The 13,704-nt window shown below is 33.8% G+C and overlaps 1 protein-coding gene across 1 annotated transcript in view; it reads left to right on the top strand.

Moving 5' to 3' along the window:
* Positions 1 to 13,704, top strand: part of Ance-3 (angiotensin-converting enzyme Ance-3) — a 97,914-nt gene that overhangs the window by 71,166 nt on the left and 13,044 nt on the right. The window contains exon 9 of the mRNA XM_077441982.1: positions 11,623 to 11,763. Coding sequence (XP_077298108.1) covers positions 11,623 to 11,763 — 141 coding nt within the window. The remainder of the gene's footprint in view (positions 1 to 11,622; positions 11,764 to 13,704) is intronic.

Genomic DNA, 13,704 nt, shown 5'->3' with positions numbered 1-13,704 from the left:
CAATACATACACAAATTATTAATAAAGAAGGTTTCGTAAAATAAAGGCTTATATAAAATTGAAATAAAATTTATATTACGTTCCAAAGATTACATCGTGAGAAAGTTTCATAATAACTTTTTAGTTTTTAGCATTAAAATTTTACTTATTTCAATTTTTGATGTGTAGACAAGACGGCCTTAACTTAGATTAGTTATTCATCGAGATATTTACAAATCAGGTCGAGATGTGCGAAATAATGCCGCGTAAAAAATAATGAATACTCAAAAAATAAAAAAAATAATTTTATGCCGTGGTGTTTTTTTTTTGCGATGGATATATTTAATATTCGTTATTGTATATACATATATACATATATATATATATATATATATATATATATATATATATATATATATATTCGTTATTGTTCTTTTTATTGAGAAAATAGACGTGATGAAACGTCTTGCATAATTTGATAATGTCGGCTAATTTTGATGCTAAAATATATATACATTATATACATCTTCTAATCTATAATTTGGAAAGAGACTTTGTATGTATGTAAGTATCCTTCGTCATCGTCGTCGTCGTCATCGTCCGTAGATTGGTGACGTCATCGAACACGTGATTCGATTTTTTTTTTTTCGATCCATAGGCGCCGATTTGTTTTTTTCGATTTAATGGATTCACCCCCGCGGGGCCGCAAGGCGAGTAGCTTCATGGGGCCCCGCCAGGGGCGCCACAAGGGGCGCAGCCCCGTGGGGCCCCGAAGGGGGCGCAGGGGGGCGCAGCCCCATGGGGCCCTAAAGGGGGCGCAGCTTTATGGGGCACAGCCTTATCGGCCGCAGGCTTATGGGGCGCAACCTTATGGAGCGCAGCCTTATGGGGTGCTGCCTTATGGGGCGCTGCCTTATGGGGCGCCGCCTTATGGGGCGCAGCCTTATGGGGCGCTGTCTTATGGGGCGCAGCCTTAGGGACGCAGCCTTATGGAGCTTAGCTGTATGGGGCCCCAAAGGGGGCGCAAGGGGGCGCAGCCTCATGGGGCTCCGAAGGGGGCGCAGCCTCATGGGGCCCCGAAGGGGGCGCAGCCTCATTGGGCCCCAAAGAGGGTGCAGCCCCATGGGGCCCCGAAGGGGGCACAGGGGGGCGCAGCCTCATGGGGCGAAGCCCCATGGGGCGCAGCCTTATGAGGCGATGCCATAAACGGCAACTGATCATGGGGGCGAAGCCCTAGACGGCATTTAATCATGGGGGCGAAGCCCTAGACGGCATTTAATCATGAGGGCGTGGAGGGGCGAAGCCCTAAAAGGCATTAACTAAGGGGGGCGAAGCCCTAGACGGCAATTTATCATGGGGACGCGGAGGGGCGAAGCCCTGATAGGCATTTACCAAGGGGGGCGAAGCCCTAGACGGCATTTAATCATGGGGGCGCGGAGGGGCGAAGCCCCAAAAGGCATTAGCTAAGGGGGGCGAAGCCCTAAACGGCAATTAATCATGGGGTCGCGGAGGGGCGAATCCCTAAAAGGCATTAACTAAGGGGGGCGAAGCCCTAGACGGCAATTAATCATGGGGGCGTGGAGGGGCGAAGCCCTAAAAGGCATTAACTAAGGGGGGCGAAGCCCTAGACGGCAATTAATCATGGGGGCGCGGAGGGGCGAAGCCCTAGACGGCATTAAATCATGGGGGTGCGGAGGGGCGAAGCCCTAAAAGGCAACTGATCATGGGGGCGAAGCCCTAAAGGGCAATTGCTTATGGGGGCGTGAAGGGGCGAAGCCCTAGAAGGCAAAGGCTCAGGGGGGCGCCGAGGGCGTAGCCCTAGAAGGCAAAAAAAATGTGTTTTTTTTTTTATTTTTATTTTTTTTTTTAATTTTTTAAATTTTTTTTTTTATTTTTTTTTTTTTAAATGTTTACTATTAGCTTAGTCATGTTTAAGTGGTTTATATTATAAATACTGAGCGAAGCCGGGTAATACAGCTAGTATATTATAAAATTAAAACTCATACAAAAATTTGTAGTTAAAAACTTCACTGTACGTATGTACTTATGTATGTCTATACCATGAAGTATAAGGTATTTTTTTTATTTTATCCTTGTTGTTATTGTACACTTTTCAGGGGAAACTGGATAATTTTAAAAAGCTTTTAGTTTTTTTTAAATACATACAAACTTATTTTTATTAAAGTTTATTTTATTCGTGAGTCCTAGTTTTTTATTTCGCGATGTCGAATTTATTTTAAATGTAATTCTTATGTAAATTTGTTGGTAAGCTTTGATGAATAATTATTAAATATCCAGTCAACATTTTGATAATTCGAACTGGCCTAATAAAATTTAATCGATATTTCAAATATTTTCACAAAAAAGCATAATATGAAATTAAGACGAAACATGAGAAAACATTAAATATTTATTTTTTTAACCAAATTCACGATTACGATTTTCTAAATATATATGTATAAGTACATACATATGTACATACATACATATTTACGCATCGGTATGTATATATTTATATACATACATATATACATAGATAAATTTATAAATAACTTTTTTATATATTTTCAGCTTAAAACAAGTTGTTTTTTGAAAAATATTTGATTTAACGTATACGTATACATTCAACATACATAAATAACAACGAACCGAAATTATGCAATAAAATAAAATTTATACTCTAACCGAAACTCATCTTCAAACCTCGATACGACTCTAATAGAGAAAGTTCAAGGTTTTTGTCACGCTAATGTCAAGTTTCTTAATATTATGCGGTCGGTGGCTGGTTTTTGATCAGAATCCGCTAAAATATGTCGTGTATTATATATGCAAAGTACTTCCTACTAGTTTGTTTGGCGTTGTCAAAGCATTTACGGCAGATGGATCTGCATATCAAATACCTACACATTAGTCAGATAAATTATGATAATATGGAGTTTAAAAATATATGTAATAATCATTATAACATCAATGAAAATTTGCACATACATATAGTCAATCTGAATTTTCATATTGTGAAACTATGGAGCTTTCGCCATGTTTGTTTCACTTTTCCTTGTATTGTGTCAACTGCCACTCACAATAGTGTTTTGTTATCACTCAACAAACAAGAACGCATGTCTACACTGGAACTCCTTAAAATAAAAAAGGCAAACAATGTGATGAATTAGAAACAAATATACGTTTGTAACTAATTACTCTGACACCTAAATTGACAGCGATATTGGGCAATATTTCATGCCGTGATTATATAGTATGCTCTCGCGGTTATTTCACGCTAACTTGCCTTTGCTAATTTGCCTAGATTCTGTCGCCACTGCGGAATACCCCGACTAACTTGAAATTATAGAAATCTCGATCGAATTAAGTGCAATTTACTTATAGAGATAAACTGCGAATGGTGACTGTCACGATTGTTTACCGATTTAGATGGTTGTACATCGGTCAGTGTTTTCCTACAAAAACACAGTATTAGTAATTTTATTTTTCATTTGAAGCCATCCCTAATGTTGAGAATTGAGTATGAAATTTTTGAACCAGGAAAACTTTTGTTGAATTTCGTTTCCTATTTTTACAAATTTTGTGCGTTATACATTTGTATGTACATATCCGGCAGAATGATTTCATTATTCATACCGGAAAATGCTATTAAAATTTTATCAAAATTATGTTTTACACAATCTTGATTCTCATACATTGTCTCATGAGACTGTTTTTAGTGTTAATTACATATACAGTACAAAAGTTAGACGAATTTTCACATTTTTTTAGCTCTAACATTCAATGTCAACACGTCGATTTAGATTAGCGTTAATATTAAGCCATGAAACGTGTCTAACGATCGAATCGTTTATGCCCATCATATTGGCAAATGAGCTACTTTTCTTATCGTCACGAACGGTTAACGAAATTACGAAACATCTTTTCCCAAACGATTGCTTCTATATGTATCAAGGTTGTTTGCGGGGGATAGTTTGCGTGCACTTTGCCTGATCATTGTGCAATGTTAACAGCTTCATGTTATGTATGTCTAAACTATCGTTTGCATGTCCGAACTACTGTAAATTATCCACAAATGTGTATGCTTACAATAAAATCTCTTGTGGTCGCGAAAGAATGTCTTAATGATATTTTTTGTTGACAAAAAAAATATTTCGAATGTGTGACATAATAAAATGTATTACCAATTTCGTCACATCACGCATGGTTAGCATTTTCGTGTCATTCGAATAGCCAAAAAATATGTATAAAAGTCTCTGCACGCTTTTGGTCACATTTTCGATATATTTCCTTGGTTTTGCTATTTAAATTATACGGTTGAGCCTATTATAAAACTAGCCGCAAAACATGTTATTTTATTCAACTATCGATTGCCAATTTCTATTGATGCGGCTTTTTGGAAATTAAACGTATGAATATGCACTTGCATAACAGTCTAAAAGTAGGGTAACTATTGCCATTCTATAATATAGAAGTTTTCTTGAAAAGTCCAGCCGTACAATCTCCTGCATTCACATGCATATATCTTTCACCGACATATTGCAACATTTGCTTCGAATATTGACCAGAAAGTTGTCATGTGATGAAATATAGATAGCCCTGTGTTGTGTTTCGAAAGAAAAAAACTGTCTTATTTGAACATATCACGTCCAGATCGATGAAAGAAAAAAAATAACACATCTGTGTACGTACATACAGTATGTATTTAGATACAGTGCTCAACAAACGTCTCATAATGAAATTTTACTTTTTATAGGAATTTGTACTATTATGTAATATAACACGTTCCGTTGCGACTAGAAAACTTTTTTGTCGATAATAAAATCGAATAATGAAGGTATGTATGTAAGTATTGTACATATGTATGATGTGGTATAAATGCTTTTCTATTGAGCGTTGATTTAGATTACCTCATATTATAATATTGTAGCGTGTAGTCTGTTGATTGTGAAAAATTTTAATTGATATAAAATATTATTCGCACCACATACACATGCATGTATATATAAAAATTATATATTATATGTATGTATCATCATCATCATCATCATCATCATGTACAGCTATTCGCCATCACTGCCGAATCAAAGCCTCTCCAAAACGAAGATTCGTCTCCGTTTTAAACAACTCTAACGAGCAGCATAGACTAGTGGTTAGCTTTGGTAATGCTTTAAAAAAAGTAGTCAACGATTCAAATCCCACTGGTTTCTACTGGCCAGACCCTGGATTTGTGACCCCAGGTCGACCGTTTGCCAAATTATTTGATTTTCATTGAAACGGCTCCAATAAATTTGTAACCTTACCCATTTTCTCGCAAATCTTGAGTTTTCAGCAATCTCGAGTTTCGCTGAATTGTATAAAATGCTACAAATTTACAAATTTAGCCATAGATGTCTCTGTGGATGTTAATTGTTATGTATTTACTTTGTATAATACTAATAATTACAGATCGGTGGACCAGTTGCTATTGATTTTCTGATTCCATCCACCCATCTCTCATATGGTCTTCCTTGCATAACTTTCCATTCTCTCGGGTATCAGTCGTGTATTGCCATTTTAATCTATGTATTTATTCTCACCATTACATCAACCACCTTTGTCATACTTCTTACCCACGTATTCCGTTTTCTATCTCTCCTCGTTATTCCAAGCAACCAGCGTTCCATTATTTTTTGATATTATATGGACATTATGGATATGAAATAATTCTTTATGTTAAAATGTTCACAATTTGTGATACTTATTTATTTATGAATACTTTTTGACGTAAGCAATCCCAGGAAGGGCTTCTCATGTATTTATAAGAATACTAAAATTAATACGATTTTCATGTTATTTAGTATTTATAAGATTGTAATTTACGACCTTAAAGCAGTTTCCCAATATAAGTATTTTTATCTGAATGTATAATGCGATTTGATCAATTCGCATAATATATATTTCCACACAAATCCATCGAAAATTATATGATTATGTATACATTTTTTATTCATCACTACCTTGAACCAGATTGAAACCTGCTTTTTACCGGTCCGATTTTCGGCATTAGTAAAACATTGACATGTGTTCGTTTTGAAATACAATTTAAATTACATTTCTATTAAAAATGACACATCTCCGATGTTTGTATATATGTAAAAATACACCCACGCGTAAATTAACACATATTAAAAACTTTATAGATGTATATATTCTCAAAATAATATTGTCGATGATATAATTTAAATGTACATTTGTATTAAAAAAAACGATTATTTACGCATTTATTTTCGCGAATTGGCAACTTCATATGGTCAAAAGGAAAAAAAGTGGTCCTTATTTTGATATCATTACTGATTCTGATCGACTTTTACGTCACTTTCATTTGCTAAGTGCATTCGTTGAAAGTGGTTATTACGTAATTGACTTATTTAATTTGGCTCATTAACACTCAAACATAATACAGGCGTGTAAAAGCGTATATTGCAACATTTTTGAAAATAAAAAAAATGAATTTATGATATTTGAAATATGTATATACACTAACTTATGCATTTATGTACTAGGAAGTTTCATTTATTATGATTGTTATTTAATTCTATCTACTATTATTTAAGTGTTACTTATTACAACATTTATCCCTAAGTGGACAACTTTAAGTCATTCTTCGTTATTTTTAAAATGGTGTTGGTGTGGTTATAAATTTATTTTCATCCGAGTAAATCTTTTATTGATATTCGATTATATTAATATGTGAAATTTAGTACCCAAAATCAGAGCTCAATTCATTATAAGTATATATGTATATACGTAAATATATCGTGCATATTGTTAAACAAGTGTTTCACGTACAAAATTTGATTAGCTAATTATCTGTATTCAATTTTAATACTACAATCGAATCGGTGATTTTCGATTGATGCATACTGAATTCTGTAGCAGCTTTGTATTTAAAACTATTTGACAATAGCTTTAATAATTCATCTCCATAATCTATTTTCAGTGTGTTTTTTTTTTTTTGGTATGTATATTTATGAAAAAATTTAATACGCCAATTTTAAACCACTGAAATTTTGAACGTACTCGATTGATCATCATATCATCCTTGCCATTACACAACCCGAGTTGACCTTCCCAAGGAATGTTGAATTACAAAAAGCCGTTTTTGGAGAAAGTGGGTCTGGGCCTATTGGCGATGGCTATAATTGCAGCTGGATGATGACTGCACCGACCGGTATTCTCAAAGTGCTTCACTTATTCACTACATATTATAGCATTATATACATATGTAGATCGTCCAATAGCATGAGTAACCCAAGTATGTCTTCTTGGGGTGCTTCGGATTGCACAACTTATTTTCGACTCGCTTCGAATCAACATGATGCTTACTCTTCTTTTTTAACACAGGACCGGTTACTTTGCACCGACACCATTTCGAATGCACCTTCAATTTATTATACAATCCATGGTAATATACAACAAAAAGTTTATTATACATATATTCACAATAATAAATAAATAAGTGTTGTAAAGACATACATATGTACATGTATAAGATTATTTTTTTCGCAACGATGTGTTTGATTACTTAAATACTTATTTTAGATTAATTAGGACTAAGATTTCGTAATTATATAAATTCGTCTAGTCCATCGATAGTTATCATCGTCCTAGTTTTATTTTAAAAATATAATATATAATAGTAACAGCAAAAAAAAATACGAAATCTACCATTAATTTCGGAGTCGTCTACACATAAGTACATATACTATATATAATACATATGTATATGTACCTACATTTTGATCTCAAAACTAAAATTAACATAATATAATATTACTACAAATAAATAAAATTTGAAATATACTAGATGTAATCAATGTATTAAGCTGCTTTTTGTGTTAATTTTCAGTTGAAGACACTTTTCTATGTTGTATATACATACATACATACATACATATGTAGCTATTTTTGTTTCTTATCCCCTTCAGTTGATAGGAGCAGAACAATGATAATACATACATACTTGAGATTCAAAGCACTGCATACCAAGAATCATTAACCCGAATACAGCCAAAATTCATAAGATTTGAATTACTGTTTTAAATATTAACCATCAACAAAATAAAATAAACATTGGTTCATCGTAACGATGACCTGTTGTAATTCAATCAACATTTGTGCAATGATTCCATTTCCATTGTAATAATAGTTCAATATTTTGTCTTAATTAACACAATATAGCAGATTTTATCAGCGTCCCACTTCATTGGCACAAGAACGTTCCGAATTCAAATCCATTCTGTGGACGCGTATGCCGGCAATAATCTCTCGAAATCAAGGTGAAATAATCCGAAATATTTTTCTTACGCACGGTTAAACTGAGAACCTAAAGAAACACAATGAAAACCAAATCCAAGCGTGTTGCATAAGTTTGCGGATCGACACAAAAACTACAAGAGCTCGAGGTAATTTCCAAAAAGTTAAAAGGCGATTATACTTAAAGAGGCATTCCCACGGTTCACCAAGTGCAATATGGAGACTCACTATTGTTATGATGCGGTCTGGCCAAAACCTCGGCAGCCAAAAAATAGTTATAATTATTCATAATTGTAAATCAAACAGTATTGCAAATCGGCTATCCGTTGCTTCACCTACTGGTATTACTGAATATTTTTTGATTCTCATGGGAAAAAGGTCGCGTTTGTATGATATTTGTTACGAACAAGAACACCCATGCACGAGCGACGCATGCTTTGCTCGTGTTTATAAATATTATCCGAAAAATCATATAAATACAATACGAAAATAAAACGAATTGTTTGCAATGTTGAAACGAATTTAATTGACTGTAGGGTACTTTTTCCAAATTACTACCGAACATACTGAATAATGACCCCCTCTAGGCCACATTTCGCAATCGTTCCTTGCCATTGTTTTCCTATTATTCTTTCAAATCGTGTCAATTTTTATGTGGAATGCGCGAAATTACAGTTTTTTTTCATTCGAGCAACTAAAATGCACCGTGATTTTATTCGTTGCATCATGCGTACATTCATATTCACGCATTGCAACCTGCACATCTTATGAAACATTCGTAGTACATATGTACATACATGCGTTTTTTGTATAGTCACTTCAAAGGCTCTCAGCATATGTATTTAAGTAATCACATACCAGCGAGATGTACCAGCTTTTCCGGGGGTCCATTTCGAAATTGATGTAAAGCGTAATATTTTGGTATATTGAATTGAACACGAATTAAAAAGTTTACAACAAACTTTTTTCAATATCTTATTTCGAGCTTACGTCCTTTATTTACCTCCCGGTAAATTTATACATTTATTTCCCAACAGCGAGCCACTCCAGCTGAATAAACGCAATGCTTAGAATATTTATTATACGCAAAATATATTTATATTAATTTATTGATATTTATGGCGATCGTTCAGAAAATTGGCAAATCATATAATACGATCAATTATTTAAAGACATAGTTTAAATTTTGTCTCATGATGATATGCCGTCAATCGGAAATGATGCTACGTAATGCGTGGTAACATTATTCAAGAAGTCATCCACATATTTAATTCCTCAGTATCAATCGACTCGGAAACAACAATCACCAGAACCACTTTCACTGACCACAATATTTAATCCATATACATATATATCATCTTAGTGTAACACTTAACCATGTATTGCAAACTATAGCTATAATTCTTTCACCCATATTCTTCCTCAATCAATTAACTTGATGTGGTGCGTATATTTAATTAAACGAAGACATACGAGCGACACGTATGTATGCAGTTGTTCGAAATACGGAAATATAGAATTTGAATTATTACTACAAAATTTATATTTATGTTAAAATGCATATTTGTTGTTTATTGAGAGGAGGGGGAGGGGGTGTTTAGTTTTAATTCGGTCAGTGTGGCATTCACCTCGTTGGTCCTCAACTAGACTGTGTGGTGCTTTCGAAGTTGACGTTCGTTTTCATCTATCGATTTGTAGTTCTCCTTGTTGGAAATTTCAACTTGAGACGGAAGTGCCGTTGTGCAACACCGCAATTTCCTCTATGCGGAATGTCTTACAAAAAATAAATAAATACTCGATAATTTTGTAATGCAAGAAACTGGGTCCCCCGAGCCTGGATACTTGATCTCCTTCGTTTTCGAATTATCGAGAGCGAATCTCGTTCGGATTTCTATCTGATCAACTATTGATCGCATTAATTTGAAGCAAGACTCTGACGAAACTCCCGTCTTAGTTCATCATTTGCCATCTTCGACGAGGCTGGTTGAAAATTTCGCAAATTCCAAAACGTTTCCCATTCGTCAAACGTTTTCACATTGCGACGAAGCAAATATACATATCTTTCGAATCAATCAGTGAAAGGGAACACAATTCAAACTTGCCATTTCCGTAACGTTCAATTTAACGCTTTTAAATCCCTATCTCTAACATATGTACATATGGTACTCCAGAACGGGTACAATATGTGACTAATAAAAGTATGAAAGTATCATATGAAACATTAATTCGAACAATTCATAAGAAGTCATTTGAAACGATAATCAGATTTTGATCAAAATCACGATGACTTGTCAGAATTCTTCGAAAGTACATAGCTGAATTCTAATCGTAGCATAAGTTGTATTGTAAGCAGTTGGAAATACGGACAAACAAAATGTTGTATAATAACTGAGTTATAAAACGTTCGACAGTTATTTGACATTTTCTCAAAAATGAAAATAAGGAAGAACACTCTAAGAACTTCATTTATTTCAACAAATTGATTAGCAAGAGTAAAGCGTTAAGATAAATGAACCTCTACTTACGTAAGGCGATACTTAGCGTTAGTTGAAATAGGAAATACCATTAACAAAACTTTGACGAAAAAAAAAATTATCAAACAAAAGTTAACAACAAATAACATTTGCATGTATTGATTTCACTCACGTTTTAAAATTATAATATATGAAATCTATCTACAGTTGATGGCGTTATTTCACAATTGTGTGATACATTAAGCCTAAAAAAATAAAAAGGACACAACTTCTTTCGATGCGAAGCAAAGGAAGTGGACAAACTGGTCAAACCTTAGAAAACGGCTGTCTAGAATAGTGTGCAATTACGTTCCTTAGTGTCAATGTGACAAAGTGTTGAAACTATAATTGTCAACAAGGCATCGGTTCACTTATATAATAATGCTAAGCGAGTGTCTAACGGCCAACACTTAACACAGTTTCTCATCTATCTAGTGAATCATTGAAATTCTTTCGTCGGTGAAAAGGAGCCAACAGGGCCGCACCTACGACCGTGTATCAAACGAGTGACATCGACTTCCGTAAAAGTATCAGTCGACACTTGCTGAATACCACCATCTTTGAAAAACCACTTGCACTTACCTAGATACACTCACATACATCTCCAAGGAAATTAGTCCGACCGAGATGGTTCCAGATACGGCTTGTTCCTCGTTTATCTTGCATCTGGTGCATCGGGTTTTGCGCAACCGGTCATTATGTAGACCGTCTTCGAAATTCGATCAAAAACTTGTCCGAGTGACATAATTTACCACTTTCAATTTTAATGCGTGCATACTATTTCGCAATATACAAATTTATACTATACATTTTTTTTGCTTTTTCATTTCAGATATTTCGTAAGTACTGTGCTTCAGTTCCAAATTCATAGGGCACTATGCAGGGCAGCTGGACAATATAGAGAAGGTGATCCAGATAGACCACTTCACAAATGTGATATATACCGAAATAAAGAAGCAGGAAGAATTTTAAAGTGAGTTATCGCTATTTATTTATACCTAAAAATAAAATACATATATATTTATTTATTTAATACTAGTGGTTTTACCCAGTTTCGCTCTGTATTTGTAATATAAACCGCTTAAACATGACTAATCTAATAGTAAACATTTAATTAAATTTATTTCAATAGTTTTATTTTATTTAAATTTATTTGAATATTCATTTGTTTTTTTTTTATTAAATTGAACGTCACGGATTCTACGAACCAAACAAACATACATACATATATGTATACAAAGTCTCTTTCGAAATTATATGTATATTAGATGTTACGGTCCAAATGTTCACTCCAGTTCGTTCATGAACATACTAGTTTGTTCATACATGAACCAATCTGGCCTGTTATAGTGTACGCAAAAACTATTACTAGTGCAAAAACTCTTACGCATAAGTACTCTCCTTCATTTTTCTCATCCTCTATACATACATGTATGTATGTTTGTTTACCCTGGCTTGCAATAGTCGTAATATTAGTGAAATGCGATAATTATAGCCTTGTAATGTAGTTTCCATAGGATTTCCCTTTTAAATACTTGGTTTTTTGACATCCCAAAAGTTTTGAAAGCTCAAAAGTTTTGACAGCTAAAAGTTTCAATTTAAAGATAGCTTTTAACTAATAGTACTTAAACTAAATCCAATAGTTCGTGTATGAACAATCTAATATGTTCATGAACGAACTGGAGTGAACATTTGGACTGTAACATACATATATATGTACATATGTATGTATAATTTATATTTTCTTATATATAACTTATATAATTTGTATGTATATTTTCATATCTTTTAAAATATAATAATTCATTACAATTTCTACATATTATATTATATGTATATCTGTTTTGATATACATACATACATATGTACATGTGCTATTTTTCTTCTTGTATGTAAATGAAAACATAGCATATATCTATGATAAAAAGTAGTAAATTGTTATCTACATATATCTGAAGAGTTGATTTTTTGAAACCTCATTCTACTATTATCCATTTTATAAATCAGTTCATTTTATATTACCAAATAAAGTAATTCTGTTCCAAGTATGAAAATTTGTAATGGGGATTGTGATGAACTATGATATGAGAAGAATATAGTATGTACATTTACTATGTATGTATGTATGTACATATGTACCAGTGGCGTGCCGGGAAAATCTACCTATTTTTTTCGCACAACCTTACTTGTGGTAGGATACACTGCTCGCGCACATGTAAGTAAGACCTGCCACAAAAGGTGATCGGATAAATGCACTCACGAGAAATCCCAACTGTCAAAGATGCTCAAGAAGAACTAACGCAATAGAATTCCACAAAAAAGTGTCAAGAGGTATTTGTATGTTATCCGAGGGTACTAGCTTTTTTTTGTGGAATTCTATTGCTTAAGTTCTTCTTTATCGCCTTTGAAAATTAGGATTTCTCGAAACTGCACCACTATTCAGTGCAATTCAGTGCATTCTTCCGAGAACCGGGAAAATTTCACGGCACGCCACTGGTATATTTATACCCAGATTATGTAGCAAGATTGATAATAGTTGCTCTCGATGAATGTGCACCAATAAAATACATATAACAATTATTGTATGTAAATAATATGTGTGTATTTGAAATTCTCATGGCATATTTTTGATTGAAATGAAATATACATATTATAAATTCATGACAAACGAAACATATTGTGCATACGTGCGAAACGTCAAATAGATAACATTATACACTTTTCGAATTCTATCAATCTTTTTTTATCATATCGCATTTGTAATACTTTTAACATTTTATACTGTATATATGTATTATACGCTGCCATATGTATTTTATTTTACATAATACACAGTAGATCGCGTTTCGTAACTTCAAATCCGTTCGCTCGCCAGTAACGAGCGAATGTTCAGATATATAAGAACAAGCCTTTT

The sequence above is a fragment of the Arctopsyche grandis genome, chromosome 1 (assembly GCF_051622035.1).
Source record: "Arctopsyche grandis isolate Sample6627 chromosome 1, ASM5162203v2, whole genome shotgun sequence".
Lineage (NCBI taxonomy): Eukaryota > Metazoa > Arthropoda > Insecta > Trichoptera > Hydropsychidae > Arctopsyche > Arctopsyche grandis.
This window is presented reverse-complemented; position numbering and strand designations above follow the sequence as displayed.